At 33.0% G+C, this 16303-nt stretch overlaps 1 protein-coding gene across 2 annotated transcripts in view; it reads left to right on the forward strand.

Annotated features, from left to right (window-relative positions):
* The window catches only part of RICTOR (RPTOR independent companion of MTOR complex 2), a 111811-nt gene that overhangs the window by 43318 nt on the left and 52190 nt on the right, over positions 1–16303 (forward strand). For both annotated transcript variants that reach the window (XM_040630489.1, XM_040630490.1), the window contains exons 4-6: positions 7319–7383; positions 8660–8791; positions 14823–14886. In XM_040630489.1, the coding sequence (XP_040486423.1) occupies positions 7319–7383; positions 8660–8791; positions 14823–14886 (261 nt within the window). The remainder of the gene's footprint in view (positions 1–7318; positions 7384–8659; positions 8792–14822; positions 14887–16303) is intronic.

Here is a 16303-nt window from a genome sequence, read left to right on the forward strand (position 1 = left end):
CCTGTATTTAATCTCCTGTATTCATTTTGAAAGCTCCAAAAGAATCTTTATTTTGTTCTGTATTGAAAAAACTTCAAAAATAGTATAAGCTAAATATAAAAAATTAAAATGGCACAGAACTATTTATGGTACGATGTGAAAGTCCTCTCTCACATACCCTTCCCATCCTCCTCCCCACTGTGACAGAAGTACCATTGGAAAGTATTTATCCTTCTCTGGTATGATTGTGTGTGTGTGTGTGTGTGTGTGTGTGTGTGTGTGTGTGTTTATTTCATTCAGTTGTGAGAATTAAATGAGCTAAACAAAAAGACATGCTTAATAGAGTACTGAGTTTATTTACCATTTATTACACAGACACAAGGTTTGTTTGTTTTTTTAATGACATCATGACATATTGACTTAGTTTGCACTTTTCCACTTTCCAATATATCATAGAATCCTTAACTTTTCTATAAATGTAGATCTACTTTTTTATAGCTACATGTATGTGTGTGGATAGATACATGTGTGTAGATGTATCCACACATATATTTGTGTATGTTTACAAATATATACATAGTCGTACATATGCATATGTACATATACTGTAATTTGGTCATTTCATCATTAAAAAATGTTTTTCCTACTTCTTTTTGCTATTTTAAATAATGTATAGTAACACTCGTGTACTTTCTTATGCAGAAAAGGATTTAGAAGTGTGATTTCTTAGCAAAAAGTATTTGTACTTTTTTAAAACCTTCTTCTAAAATGTACTCTGAAAAGATCATGTTGTGGAAATCTTACCTGTGATAAGATTTTTTTTTTTTAAGTTTGGGTTATTCTATCTATTGCTTATTTGTGAGAACTACTCATTTAACCTTCAGAGCAATATGAGTAAAAGGGGAATATCATTTAATTGTCCTGTTTTAATTGATCATTATATTTTTAAAAAATTAATAATTTTATAAGCATCTCAGACTTTTTTATTACCTAGAAGTAGTTTAGACTTCTGTTTTACCTTTGTAAGAATATAATATTGTTGATCATCCCTTTTAAACATTTTAGTTTTTATAAGAAAGTCTTATAAGAAACAAATTCAACAAACTTAATTCAACTGAACTAAAGTAAAAAGACATTATTTGCTCTATGATAAGGAAAACCAAATGTTGGGTCCTAATTTCAGGTAAAACATCCCAAGGGTGGAAAAAATGTTAATTGTATTCTGTCTCTCCATTTCTTAGCTTTCTTTCTTTTTTTTTTCCCTAAGTTAGCTTCATTCTGAAACACTTTCCATTTGGCTAAGAAATGGATACATTTCTTAAAAGATACATCGTCCTTATAGCTTTTAATCAAAAAGGAGAGGGTAGCCCTCTCTTACTATCTTCTACATGAACTGTCATTTTGGTCACATTCAGCGAGCCATTGTGACTGATAGTCATAAAAACACATGGGATGGGAGCAACAGAAACCCAATGAAAAATGTGATATCTAATAATTTTGCATATTAAGTGACTGTTAGGATGTTAATTCTTACATTTTGAAAGGTCTTTAATGATTTCTAAATTTATGATTTTATTCTAAATATAACACATCTATGTGATAGGGCAGGCAGTGTTACGTTTTCATAACTTAAAACAACTTAAAAGCATTAGTTAACCACCACTGAAAGCACAGCCCTAACATCTGTTACTGTCCCTGGAAAATAGACACGGATTGTGACAAATATGCTATGTTTTGTCATAAATTGATCTTTTTAGTTGTTACTTTGATCTTCCAGTTACCAACTGAGTGGGCATTTTTTTCAGAAATGTTTCTTGCTGTTGGAAAAAAAAGAGGGAAATGTGTCTTGCAGTTGAAACATTTATCTTGCATTGTTTTTTCTTTTTGCAAAATGGAGGATGAAGATTTTTTATACATACGTATGGATTTAAAGTAAAATATAAGATTTCCTAAGCTTTGAGACAAAGGAGGAAAATGATACTCCTTTCAAAATACTTTTCCAAATGTGATTTTTGGAGATCATAATAATAACTTTGAGGGTTTTTTTTAGCTTTTCATCAAAACTGCTAACTCTAACAAATGTTAAATGGTGGACAGTCATATATTTTGTGTTTAGGAGGGTGGGTAATTTGGAAACTGAATCTACAGTTTTCTGCAAGCATCTGGCAGTTGTGAAAAAGATAGTACAAAAAATGAGAACCAAGTACACACTTAGGGAAGAAACCAACCCTTGACAGGACAAGACTTTGTTTATTTTTAGGATTTCATTTTATTAACATCCATTGCTGCTGTAGCAAAGAAATGGAAAAACTGCCTTTTTAAGAATTTGAGTTGATATGTAAACCACTGTTTCAAGAAATAACATTTTTCCCATTTTAAAAACACAGTATATTTTTTAAAGATTTTATTTATTTATTCATTTATTATTTAGCGCAAGTGTGCGCACACGTGCGAGATGGGGGAGGGACAGAGGGAGAAGGAGAGAGAGAATCTCAAGCAGACTCTACGCTGAGCATGGAGCCTGATGTGGGGCTCCATCCCACTACCCTGAGATCATGGCCTGAGTTGAAATTAAGAGTTGGTCAGTTAACCAACTGAGCCACCAAGACATCCCAAAACACAATATTTTATATGTTGATGTAAACAAATTCTAAGCTTCATTTTTCTATTAAATTTGAGTTGAAATATGTCCAAGGTCTAAGTGATTACGATACATAATAAACAGTTCTTTTTTTTTTAATTTATTTAAATGTACCATACAATGACAATGCTAGTAATCTTAATACCTGGAAATCTCAAATAAACACTAAATTATGTTTAATAGTGTCAATAGTTAATAATTTTTATGTGTGGTTTGATCCTTTGAAATGGGCAGTTTTTGTTATGTGTGTTTCTAGTTAACTGTTTTGGAAAAAATAATAGTTAATTTCACTTACTCATATATAACCAGAGTGCAGTTCTCCAGACTTAGAATCATACCATTTTTGAGGCTGGAGAAATGAAATAAAGATAGTAATGTTCAGTTACTTACTTTTAATATCCAGTCTCTCCTCTCCCTTTGCCCCTGTATAAATAATTTTAATACAGAATTGTAGTAATATTTACAGTGGGCTCTGGACTCAGACTAGTTTGGTCTGATTTCTGGCTTTACCACTTACTAGCTTTTGGCATTGGGAAGTCATATTATCTACTATCCCTAATACTCATTTGTCTTCATTTACATAAATATTTTCTAGAATTAACAAGATTAAAAGTGAATGAATGTTACTTCTGTTCCTATTCATGAATTTTATATATGGATAACCATCCCCAGGTTATGTAATACATACTCATTATAAACATTTCCAAAATACAGAAAAGCACAGAGAGGGAAATAAATCACCCATGATTACATTTTCATTTTTGGTATTAAAATTTTGATATATAGACTTTTAAAAAATGTATCTTAAAAAAAAAAAATATATATATATATATCATTTAGAATTTTTTCCTTGTCTTACCAGTACATTATGTTAGTTTTTCCTCATGTTTAAATATTATGTAATATTGATGGCTACATAAGTTTGGTCCTTTTTGAACATTTTGTTTCCAGTTCCTTACCATTATAAATAATGTACAGTGTACTCTTCATTTTAGATTATTTTGTTAATATAAATCACCAAAAGTAGTTCCCAACCCTAGAGCATTTTTCATATTTTACAAAATATTTTCAGTTTATAATCAACCCCACTGATAGTATATTGTCTTATTTGGTATAATCATGTTAAAAAGCAGTTTCTTGCCACGTTGGTGAACTTTATTTCAAATGGTATTTTTCAGTGTATTTGGTTCAGATTTTAGGAAACAGGAAATATGTCATGTTTATTTATCAATTTTGCTGCTTCATTAAATTCTTTGTACATTTTCTTGGCCTCTTCTCAGTAACATTTCCCTAATTTGTTTAGGCCTTTCACATTATAAGTGCCTACTTGTTGTTGTAGGCCCTGCTTTTGCTATATGAGGGTGTAATGTTAAGGGCTGAATTGTGTCCCCCCAATTCATTTGTTGAAGCCTTCACCCGCAGTACCTCAGAATGTGTATGTATTTGGAGATGCGGCCCTTAAAGTGGTAGTTAAGGTAAAATTAGGTCATTTGGGTGATCCATAATCCAATGTGACTGGTATCCTGATAAGAAAAGGAGATTAGTACACAGATATACACAGAGGAACAACCATACAAAGACTTGAGAAAACCCAGGAGAGAGGACCTCAGAACAAAGAACCTCTGTCAAGCTACATTGATCTTCTAGCTTCTAGAATCATGAGAAAATAAATTTCTGTGTTTGAGCTGCCTGGTCGTGGTTCGTGTTACGGCAGCCCCAGCAAACTAATATACGGCCCAAACCTTTGCTTATCATAATTTTGCAAATATTTTTGAGTAATATGTTATTAAACTTTTAATTTTAGGTATGCAGTTGGTTTTTTAGAGATATATGAACTTTCCTCTTTTGTCTCAAAGCTTAGGAAATCTTACATTTTATTTTAAATCTATATGTATGTATAAAAAAACCTCATCCTCCATTTTTAAGTACTTACAACGTTGTGCAACAAACTATAAGAGAAATAACAAAAAAATTTCATACCATTTGAAAGTTTGGTCTAAAGCTTCTTTGTCATATTTCAGAATTTTGAGGATTTTAGAGGAATACCAGTATAACAATTTTGGATAAAGACCTGTGAACAAAAGCTTTTTAGCTTGTTTTGCCTATTTGCTTATTTACACAGCATTTTCTTACCACACAAAGCGATCATTTGTATAGTCTCCTTTTCTGCTATGAAATTTTGCAGTATTGAGAGCTACTCTATTCTGATCCCCTTACCTGTTCCATTTGGAACATTTCTTTTTTCTTTTGCTTCTAAAGAAGAAACTGGATAGGAAATTTTATAAGGAGCCTACCACTAGAATAGGATTAGCTTTTTTTTTCTGCAGTATTGTACCCTTTGAAATATATCCTTGGGTCCATTCTTTTCACGGACAGATGTGCTAGCCACTTTGGTTGGTTTATTCTGTCTGGTTAACATGTTCATAACTTCATACTGAAGAATAATAGTGCTTGGAATCTCTTCTGATTCTTCAGTGTTAATTAAAGGATCAATCTTCTCTTTCATCCATTTCAGTTAGGCCCATTAAATAACTTGAGAAACTTTTATATAACTTTTAGGTAAAAGTTATTTTTCAAAACTCAGACTAAAATGGTCTATAGTCATCCAGGCAGAAGGGAAGTAGCTAGTATTAGATCAGTGTTCTTAATGAAAACAAGGAAAGCCTGTTTGAAGGTAGCAGAAAACTGCTCAGTGGACAAGAAATGTAGGAGCCAAAGCTTCAGAGAAGGGAGAATCTTGTGGAGGTGAACTTAACTTCTCCAAAAACTTTTGCCGAGGGATACTGGCTAGTGTAGAGGTGGGCAGAAAACTAGAGACTCAGACTTTAGGCCCAGGAGTACTGTAACTAAAACACAGAAAAAACAGCCCAGACCTTTTGGTGGAGACCTAGGGGAAATCTAGTATAAGGAGATTCGTGTCTCCATACATTTGTTGAATACTGAGAGTATCTGAGATAGTTAACTTAAAAATCTAAACAAAAAATATTTGAAAATAAAGGTAGAACTTGTAGTGTTTTTGTATGACAAAAATTAGATATATCATCCTCTTGGGACTAATCCCCTCAACAACAAAAAAAGGTTTCAGTTGAAACATGGGGAGCAAGGAGGAAAAGGAAAAAGTGGAGGTAGACTGAGTCTTACAAGAGCAGCAGTTTATCTGTACTTAATATTGTCCAGTGACCTAACAAAGAGAAGGATAAGCCCTCTGTAGAGAAAGATACTATCAGGAATCTCTGCAAGTTTTTATATACAGAGATTACAGGATCCACCAAAAGGCAGGACTACATGACTACAACAAAAGGAAAAACATAGTAGAAACAGATCCAGAGATGGTCTACATCATTCACATTCATTTAGATAATAAGCACTTTAAATATTTAAAATATGATTTATATGTCAAGAAAATAGAGGAACTATGGAGAGCATAGGTGAAAAAGAAGATTTTTTATTATAGGAAATGTGTGTAAAGTTAAATGAAAATTCAAGAAGGGAAAAACAATGTCTAAAACGAAAAACTCGCTAGATAGATTAGCTGTACTGGAAGACAGATAAATAGAAAATGTCCAGCCAAAGCACTGAGATAAAAGAGAATGGAGAAAATAGAAAAGAGGTTTTAGAGATCTGCAGTATACACAAATGGATCTGGTATTTGAATTACCAGAAAAAGAGAAGAGAGAAGATTGGGCAGAAGTAATTTTGAAGAGATAATGTATAGAATTTTCTAAAACTAATAAAATATATATCAACCCAGAGATTTGGAAATTTCTATTTTTCCTAAGCAGGATAGATACAAAGAAAACCACACCTGAACCGTAAAATTGCTGAAAACCAAAGATAAAGAAAAAAAATCTTGAAAGGACTCTGAGAAAAAGGATCTGACCTTCAAAGGAGCCAGGAGTGAGAGTGATATCAGACTTTCAATAGAGACAGTGGAAACCATCTTGAAGCTTTTAGGAAAATAGCAGCTAACCTAAAAATTTGTAAATCCAGCAAGATATCCTTCAAAAACAGAAGTGAAAAAACAAATTTCCAGGCAAACAAAAGTCAAAAGAATCTGTTACCAGCAACCTTGGCTACAAATTAAATAAATGAAAACACCAATAAAACAAATCAACAAACTGAGGATTCTTTAGACAGAAGGAAGAATATCCCATTAAGAATCCACTGACATGAAGAATAATGGAAAAGGTGAATTTGTGGGTAAATATAAATTGATACTGACTAAATATTAACTGAAAATAAAAATAACAGTAATTTGCTGTGGGGCTTGAAAAATAGAAAAAACATCAGTAAAGTGAAAGGTGAGGCAAGTAAATGAAGTTCAAGTGTGAAGAGTCTAGCATTGTTGAGGACATGGTAATAGTTTCTCTTAGACTGTGATTAACAACGCATGTTGTAATCTCAATGGTAACCATTAAAAAATAGTTTTAAAATAGTAAACTTATTGAGGGGGAAAAATGGAATAATAAAAAGTAATTGGTTGATTTCAAATGAAAGCAAAAAGGAGGGTTAAATCTAAAACTGGCAGGTCAAATAAAACAGTAAGGGATAGAAATAAATATGCATATTTGAACAGTTGGTATATTTTCTGGAATTTTATTAAAGAAAAATACCTTATTTTTCAGTCTAAAAAATAATGTAAATATAAATAGACAAAAATACATAACACATATTCACATACTTTTATTTTTCTGACAGCTTCTTTGTGATATTGGCCATAGTGAAGAAAAATTGGGTTTTAACTATGAGGATATCATAATTTGGTAAGTATAGTTCAGTTCCCTCCCTCACCCCTCTGGGTTTTAGTAATTTCAATTCTAGTAATTTTTTTTTATTTTTTATTTTTATTTTTTTTTATTTTTTTTTTTAAAGATTTTATTTATTTATTTGACAGAGATAGAGACAGCCAGCGAGAGAGGGAACACAAGCAGGGGGAGTGGGAGAGGAAGAAGCAGGCTCATAGCGGAGGAGCCTGATGTGGGGCTTGATCCCACAAGGCTGGGATCACGCCCTGAGCCGAAGGCAGACGCTTAACCGCTGTGCCACCCAGGCGCCCCTAGTAATTTTTTTTTAAATAAAGATTTTATTTATTTATTAGAGAGAGAGACAGCCAGTGAGAGAGGGAACACAGGCAGGGGGAGTGGGAGAGGAAGAAGCAGGCTCCCAGTGGAGGAGCCTGATGTGGGGCTCGATCCCAGAACTCCAGGATCACGCCCTGAGCCGAAGGCAGACGCTTAACGACTGAGCCACCCAGGCACCCCTCAATTCTAGTAATTTTAAACTAAAAGGACAGTATAACACATTATATTTGATTTTGTAGAACAGTTGTTTGATTAGAAAAATTCAAGATCTCTAATGTTTTTGGTTATTCTGTTGTTCTTACTGATGCTTTGTAATTATCAAATATAAAGAGTCCAAGCTAATGATGGGAAATACCTGGATTTCTATAATTCAGACTTCTAAATTAAACATGAAATTCACAGAACAAAAGTTCTTAAATTTTCCTAAAAACAAGAAGAATCTGCAATTCTCTCTAGACCTCACTTCAGACAAAGTGTGCTTCTGGCAAACTTTATTTTCTCAAGTCCACCAACAGAGACATAATGTTATAATTTCATCGCCATCTTTTTGGTGTGCTTGGGAATTAAAATTTATATAGTCTGTGCCTACTGTCAAAGTATTAATTGATTTAAAACAATGACTCTTTGAGTGGAGTGGAAGCAGGTAGGCAGAAGGGAATAGATTGTAGAGGCATATGTGATACACCTTGAAAAAGGCATATTTAATTTCCCATTGTTTATATAAAATAAACTAGAGAAGGTAGAACAAAATAACATTTTCTTGATTAGTAAGAATGTGCTTAAGCAGCACAGATTAAAAAATAACAATATTAGTGAAATTCCATGGCTTATAGTGAATGATTTATGTATATATAAAATCACTAATAGTTCTGCTTATTGCACCTGAGGAAGAATTTGGTACCATAATTTTCTGTGTATTTGAAACTCATGCAGCAAAACTTTTTTTGTTTTTATGCAGTTTGCGGTTAGCTTTATTGAATGAAGCAAAAGAAGTGCGGGCAGCAGGGCTGCGAGCTCTTCGATATCTCATCCAAGACTCCAGTATTCTGCAGAAGGTGCTAAAATTGAAAGTGGACTATTTAATAGCGAGGTAATTTTCCTAGAGCTGTTTATGTTTTTAAAATTATATATTAAGTTTTAACACATGTATCGTGAAGTGTACAAATTTTTAGTGTAAAGCCTGATAATTTTTAGAGATATATACAGCCAACTACCCCATTATCCTGAGTAAGATAGAGTATTTTCTGCATCCCAATTTCCCTTGCGTCTCCAACCAGTAGTAAACATTATTCTGCCTTTTCTCATTGTAAACCAGTTTTTCCTGTTCTTGAGCATCATATTTGGAAAAATACATAGTTATTCTTTTCTTTCTTCGGTGTTATTTGTCAGATGTATCCATGTTGCTTTTGTTTTTAAAGGCTATGTAAAATTTCATGTTACGAATATACTATAATTTATTACATTCTGTTGGTGATTTTCTAGGTTGTTTTCAGTTTTGGCTATTTTGGATAAAGCTGCCCTGAACATTCTTGTAGGTAGACATATGCACACATTTTTCTTAGGTATATATGTAGGAGTGGAACTGCTAAGTCATAGGTTTATGTCTATTTAGCTTTACTACGTACCGCCAGTTTTCCATAGTGATTGTACCAATTCATATTCCTACCAACAATGTTTGAGAGTTTCAGTCTCTTTACATTCCTATCAGCACTTACTTTTAGTTTTTAATTGTAGACTTTCTGCTGTAGTGTTCATTGTGAGTTTCATTGTGGTTTTAATTTTTTTTTTAAAGATTTTATTTATTTATTTGACAGAGAGACAGCCAGCGAGAGAGGGAACACAAGCAGGGGGAGTGGGGGAGGAAGAAGCAGGCTCGTAGCGGAGGAGCCTGATGTGGGGCTCCATCCCAGAACGCCAGGATCACGCCCTGAGCTGAAGGCAGACGCTTAACCGCTGTGCCACCCAGGCGCCTCTCATTGTGGTTTTAATGTGCATTTCCCTAATAAGTACTGATGCTAAGCACCTTTCATTTGTTTGTCGGTTATTTGAACATCCTCCTTGTCTTTTACTCATTTGTAAATTGGATTATCTGTCTGTCTCATTATATAGAAGTTCTTGATGTTCCGGATATGATTCCTTTCAGGTATACGTCTTGATAGTATCTTCTCCAAGTCAGTCTGTTTTATCTTTCCTCTCTCCACAATTAATAAAACCCAATTTTATAGTTAATGATCTTGGACTCTTTGGAAGATATTATTCTGTGTTTTCTTCCTCTGTGTGTTTAATTAGGTGTCAGGTCGATTCATTTTTATTTTTATGGATACGCAGTACATTTTAGGATTTATTGAAAAGATTATCCTCTGGTGTCTAGATTAGTGACACTTCTGTTGTAAACCAGGTAACTGGTAAGTATGGATCTGTTTTTGTGTTCCTTATTCTTTTTAGTTTATTTGTCTGTTCTTGCCCTTGTTTCTCACTGTTTTAATGACTGCAGCCTGATAGTAAATGTTAATATCTGTCAGTATAAGTCTTCCAATTTTTGTTCCTTAAGACTGTTGGCTATTTTATGTTCTGCATTTTCATACGAATTTTAGAGTCAACTTGTCCATTTCCTTAAAACATTCTGGGATTTTAGTAGTAATTACATTGAAGTTCTAGATTAATTTGGGGTGAATTGATATCTTAATAACATTGACGGTTCTAAACCTTTATTTTTTTGGAACTTTAATTTCAACAGTATTTTGTAGTTTTCTGTTTAGAGGTCTTGCACATACTTGCTATGTTCATTCTAAGGTATTTTTATGAGAGTATTACTGTAAGTTAAATTTTTTCTTTTTCATATTTTTTGCTGTTAAATACGTAGAAAAATAATTGTGGGGTTTTGTTTTTGGCTCTGGGTTTGGATACTAAACTCTTATCTAGTGATCTTGCTAGATTCACTTTCCAATTCTAATTGTTTTAAAAATTATTTTAGAGTTTTCTGTGTACCTAGCATTAATTGCAAATGATGACTGTTTTATTTCTTCCTTTCCGATCCTTGTATCTTTCTTTTTCCTGCCTTATTGCACTAGTTAGAATATTGCACTTACTAGAAATAGTGATAGTGGACAGCTTTGTTTTGCTCCTGAACTCGGGTTAAAAGTATTCAGTGTTTTGCCATTATTTATGATACTTGCTGTAGGCTTTTTGTGGATTTCTTTATGTTCCTTGTTTGCATCCCTGAAGTAAGCACCACATGTTCACTGTGTGTTTTGTCCTTTTTAAATATTAACTGAATTTGGTTTAATATTTTGTGGAAGATTTGTAGCTAAGTTCATGAGAGGTATTGGCCTATATTTTTCCATTCTTCTAGGTGTGGTATCAGGACTTTTTTTTTTTTTTTTTTTTTGCTTTGTAAAACAACTAGGGAAATGTCGCCCTGTTTTTATATTTTCTGGAAGAATTTATGTAAGATGAGTATTGGTTTTTTTTTTCCTACGTGATTAGTAGAATTCACCAGTGAATTTGTCTGGGCATAGGGTTTTCTTTTTTTAGGAAGTTTTGTTTTGTTTTGTTTTTTAAGATTTTATTTATTTTTCAGAGAGAGAGAGTGCACACACAAGCGGGGGGAACAGCAGACAGGGAGAAGCAGGCTCCCCATTGAGCAAGGAGCCTGATGGGGGACTCCACCTCATGACCTTGGGATAATGACATGAGTCTAAGACAGATGCTTAACCTATTGAGCCACCCAGGCACCCCTTTTTAAGGAAGTGTTAAGATTATGGATTCCATTTCTTCAGCAGATACAATACTATTCAGATTTTCTCCTTCTTCTTTTGTTAGTCATTACTTTATATATTTTGAAGCTTTGTTACTACATTCATATTTAGAATTGTTAAACCTTCACATTGGGCTAATCTTTTTATAGTTATGAAATGTCACTTTTTATTCCTAGTAGTACTTCTGAGTATTCATGTTACCTTATATTAATATGGCTATACTCAACTTTGATTTAGGGCTTGCAGGATATATCATTTACCATCCTGTTACTTTCTGTTGTTTTGTCCTTACATTTAAGTTTCTGGCCTATAAACATCATATAGGTTTTTTGTTCATTTTTAAATCTAGTTTGACTGTCTTTGTCTTCTAATTGGAATATTTAGACTGTGTCTAGTGGATTTTTATATGCATGGTCTGTGGGCTTTATGTAGTATAATTATATGCATGTTTATGAGTTTGTTCATTTTGTTAATTTTCTCATATGAGTTTGTTTGCTTTCCTGAGATTTGTCACATCTGTTCTTTGTTCTTATGTTTCTCCTTTTGTTTCTTTTGGAATATCAAGAATTTCTTTTCCTCTTCTATTAATATGTTGGTTGTAAAGTCTTGTCTTCTTTCAGCAGTTGCCCTAGAGATTACAACTTGTGTCCTTGATATTAAGGTTTAGTGTTTTATTACAACCAGAACAATGTAGGAAACCTTTTATAGTTTATATCATCTCCCCTCTGCTTTTTGTATTATTGCTATAGTTTTTATTTCTGCATATATTTGTAACCCTACAGGATAGTTTTGTTACTGTTTTAAACTGGAGCTATTGATACATATTTTTAAAAACTTATTTATTTATTTGAGCGAGAGAGCATGGGGGGAGGGGCAGAAAGAGAGAATCTTAAGTAGGCTCCCTGGTAAGTGTGGAGCCCAACACAGGGCTCCATCTCACAACCCATGAGATCAGGACCTGAGCCGAAACCAAGAGTTAGACGCTTTATCTACTGAGCTATCCAGGTGCCCCAAACTGAAACTATAGCTATTTACCTACATTATTTACCCATTCCAATATCCTTCCTTCTTGCATTTGTACATTTTCGTTCATCTTGCATCACTTTCTGTTTGATAAATTTCCTTTACTGTTTTAGTGGTCTACTCAAGATGAATTCTTTCATCTTTTTTTTTTTTTTTTTTTTTTGGTCTGTAAATGCCTCTATTTTGCCTTCATATCTGAAGGCTGTTTTTATGACTAGTTCCTGTTTTTTAATGCTTTAAATAAGTTATTGTCTTCTGGACTTTTTTTTTTTTAACCTCGTGAACAGTACGTAGTCTCTTCTTATTGCTTCTTTGAAGTGATGTATTTTTTACTCTTCTGGCTGCTTTAAAGGTTTTCTTCTGTTCATTCATTCTTCTCTCATATCCTCTCATACTCCAGCTGTGTAGTGTTGAATCTGTCCACTGTCCCACATGTCTTTGATGTTCTTACTGTATTTTCAGTTTTTGTTAATCTTTATGCTTCAGTGTGTTTACTTTCTACTCACCTGTTTTTTTCCTCCATCCTGCTGGTAAATCAGTCTCTTCAATTTTTAATTTCAGTTATTGTATTTGTTTTACTCTTATTTAAAGATTCTAGGTCATTGCTTTATTTCTCCATGTTTCCTTCTATTTACTTGATCATATTTATCATAGTGATTTATAGCCTTATGAGAACACTAATATGTGAATCACCTGTGTTCTGTTTCTATTGTCATTTTCTTTTCTTGGTTTTTAGTTACTTGGCCCTTTGTTTATTTTAAAGCATACCCCATATTAGTACATGATTGGATGTGAACATCGCATATGCAGAATATTTGGCTCTAGATTATGCTGTTTTCCTCTTAAGAGAGTTAAGCTTTATTCTAGAATGTTGGCTTATCACACTGATTTTGCTAAAGTTTGGTTTTAGCTTTCCCTTTGATCTATGGAGTGGCTATTTGGGATCTCAAATGACAGCTGTAGATGTTTTGCAGAACCTCTTTGCTTTGACCAGCCTTGAGCTGTAACATCTATCTAGAGTGTTATGTACCTGTTCAGATTTCTGCTTACTTCCTTAGCTTCTTGGCAGTAGCTTTTTGTTTGGTTCCTTGGATTTTTACTCTGTTTTTACACAACATAGAGATTGGCAAGTGCCTTGGAGAGGAGATTGCATGAAGATTTGCATTCACTATCCTATGTTTTCTTTTCTCCGGGATTTTTTTCCCTCAAGTCACAGCCACATTGGCTGCACTAAAGTTCAACTTGTCTCTCCAGTCTAGAAAGATTTTTGCTTTCTGCTAGGACTAAAACTGGGGATTGACAGGTGCCCCGAGGACCAAAGCCTGGTTGGATGTGGAGCTTCTGTGTCTCTTTCCAGGGATTATTATCCATTGCCCTTTTAAAGTTTTAAGAAGTATTTTGTTTACCCTTTACAGTTGTTTTTGGCTAGAGGGGTGGTCTGATCAGCCTCTCTGGTGTGGCCACAAATTGAATTCTGTTTAATTTTTTCTTAATAAAATTGTTTTAGATTTAATTGAATTCAGATAGAAGAAATGCTTCTTGAGTAGCAAATTATCTATATGTATTGATTAGAATAGTGAACTACCTGAACTTAAGGAAAAATTAATTGTTTGGCTGTATAAACTAAAGACTCTTAAGAAATTGAGTAATTTAATAAATTTTACAGAAAAATGTCAGTTAAGTGATATCTGAGCATTAATTTTTGAAATGCATTTAGAGATTACATTATATTTGGTAAAATAGAATTATTGTGGCTAGTATATAAGACTTTTAACATAGTCATAATATATAAAATGTAGACCCTGGTTAAATCACTTTTTTTTTTAAGTAGGCCCCACACTCAGTGTGGAGCCCAACATGGGGCTCGAATTCACAACCCTGAGATAGCAAGACTTGAGCTGAGATCAAGAGTTAGTTGCTCAACCAACAGAGATACCCATATGCCCCTAAAAATCACATTTAAACTAAAACATAAGCTGAAAGTGTTTTTCCTTTACCATTTTTATAAAATTGCAAATTTTTATCAAAGATAGATGAATTCTTTTTTCAGTAGATTTCTGATACTTTGCTTTTATGTTTATTATTTCTCTATTGATGTATAATATAACTATCTTTTCTGGAGTTTTAAATGAAATAGTTTTGAAATGCTTTATTATAGCAAATATCACAAGAGAACTGGATGTAAGTTAACTAAGTAAATGTCTGCTGGTGTTAAAATCATGTTAAAATTTTTAAATACCCTATTAACATTATGAAGATGGGTCTGACCTGGTGGTATTATACAAAAAAGTGTTTAATAAAGATTTTTATCAATAACTAAATATTTTGTGTATTATTTAGGTGCATTGACATACAGCAGAGCAACGAGGTAGAGAGGACACAAGCACTTCGATTAGTCAGAAAGGTACGCTCTATGAGAGAGAAGGCAGATTTTTGTATTTTACATTTTTAGATTTAGACTGTTTTGTGAAATCTTTATGTTAAAATTTAAAGGCTAAATTCTCATTAAACATTTTTGCTTGTTAAAATTTTATGAGGTAAATAGGTCTGTTAAATTTAGAGTTAAGCATAAATATTTTGTGTAATTATTTTCTGTGATTGGGTACAACTAGGACAATATTTTTTAATACAATATTCACTGTAAAGAATATAGTAGTTTCCCCCCCTTATCCTGAGTTTCGGTTTCCTGAGGTCAGCCATGGTTTTCTTTCTGCCTTACGGTTAGAACGTCTGTAGTAGCCTCATGTTATGTCACAGTACTTACATCATCACCTCACTTATCTGATCACATAGGCATTTTATCATCTCACATCACCACAAAAAGGGTGAGTACAGTACAATAAGTTATTTTGAGAGAGAGAGAGACCCCATTCATATAAATTTTATTATAATTGTTCTGTTTTATTATTGTTAATCTCTTGCTATACCTAATTTATGAATTAAACTTTATCGTAGCTTATGTATGTATAGTAAAAAAAAATAGTATACTTGACCTTTGAACTTCATGGTCTACTTATGTGGATTTTTTCAATAAATTGAGTATAGAACTGTAAATGTATTATCTCTTATGATTTTCTTAACATTTCCTTTAGCTTCCTTTATTGTAAGAACATAGCATATATAACATATACAAAATATGTGTTAATTGACTGCGTTATTGGTAAGGCTTTCAGTCAACAGTAGATTTTTAGTATAGTTTATATATGGAGTCAGTACTGTCTGTGGGTTCAGTATCCACTGGGAGTCTTGGAGCATATCCCCCATGGATAAGGGAGTGGGGAAGAACCACCATATTTCTTCCTTTGGTAGACCTCTAAATGAAATTACTGCTTTTTGATATATTATTGGAGAAAGAGGATTACTTGTTCCCCACTCTGCTTTTCTCTCACTTGTATGCTTGGAGTTAATACCATTAAGTGGATGTCACAAAGAGTTACAAACTGGTTGTTTTGAAGACTAATTGTCCATAGGCAGTTTCAATAAGCATTTCAGACCATTGTACAGGATAGGTCAAAATCTAAATTCTGCAGTAGAGAAGGGTGTTAAGGATAATCCATAATGCTTCTAATGAGAGGTTTTCGAGGAATTTTTTATTGTTATTTAATGAGATACCCTAATGGCAAAACAGTGAACTAAGAGTTAACTTGGTTAGGGCATAGTTACATAAGAATTTTTTCATGTTTCATCCTAAGTATCCAGTTTTATCCTAAACGTTTATGAAACTTAGGCAGTATATAGTTATTTTAATGTAAAAACATCTAAAATTATTAAAATTATTTTTTAAAAAATAAAAATTTTAACCCTTCTCCTCTTTACCCACT

Source organism: Ursus maritimus, unplaced genomic scaffold (assembly GCF_017311325.1).
Source record: "Ursus maritimus isolate PB19 unplaced genomic scaffold, ASM1731132v1 scaffold_15, whole genome shotgun sequence".
Taxonomy (NCBI): Eukaryota; Metazoa; Chordata; class Mammalia; order Carnivora; family Ursidae; genus Ursus; species Ursus maritimus.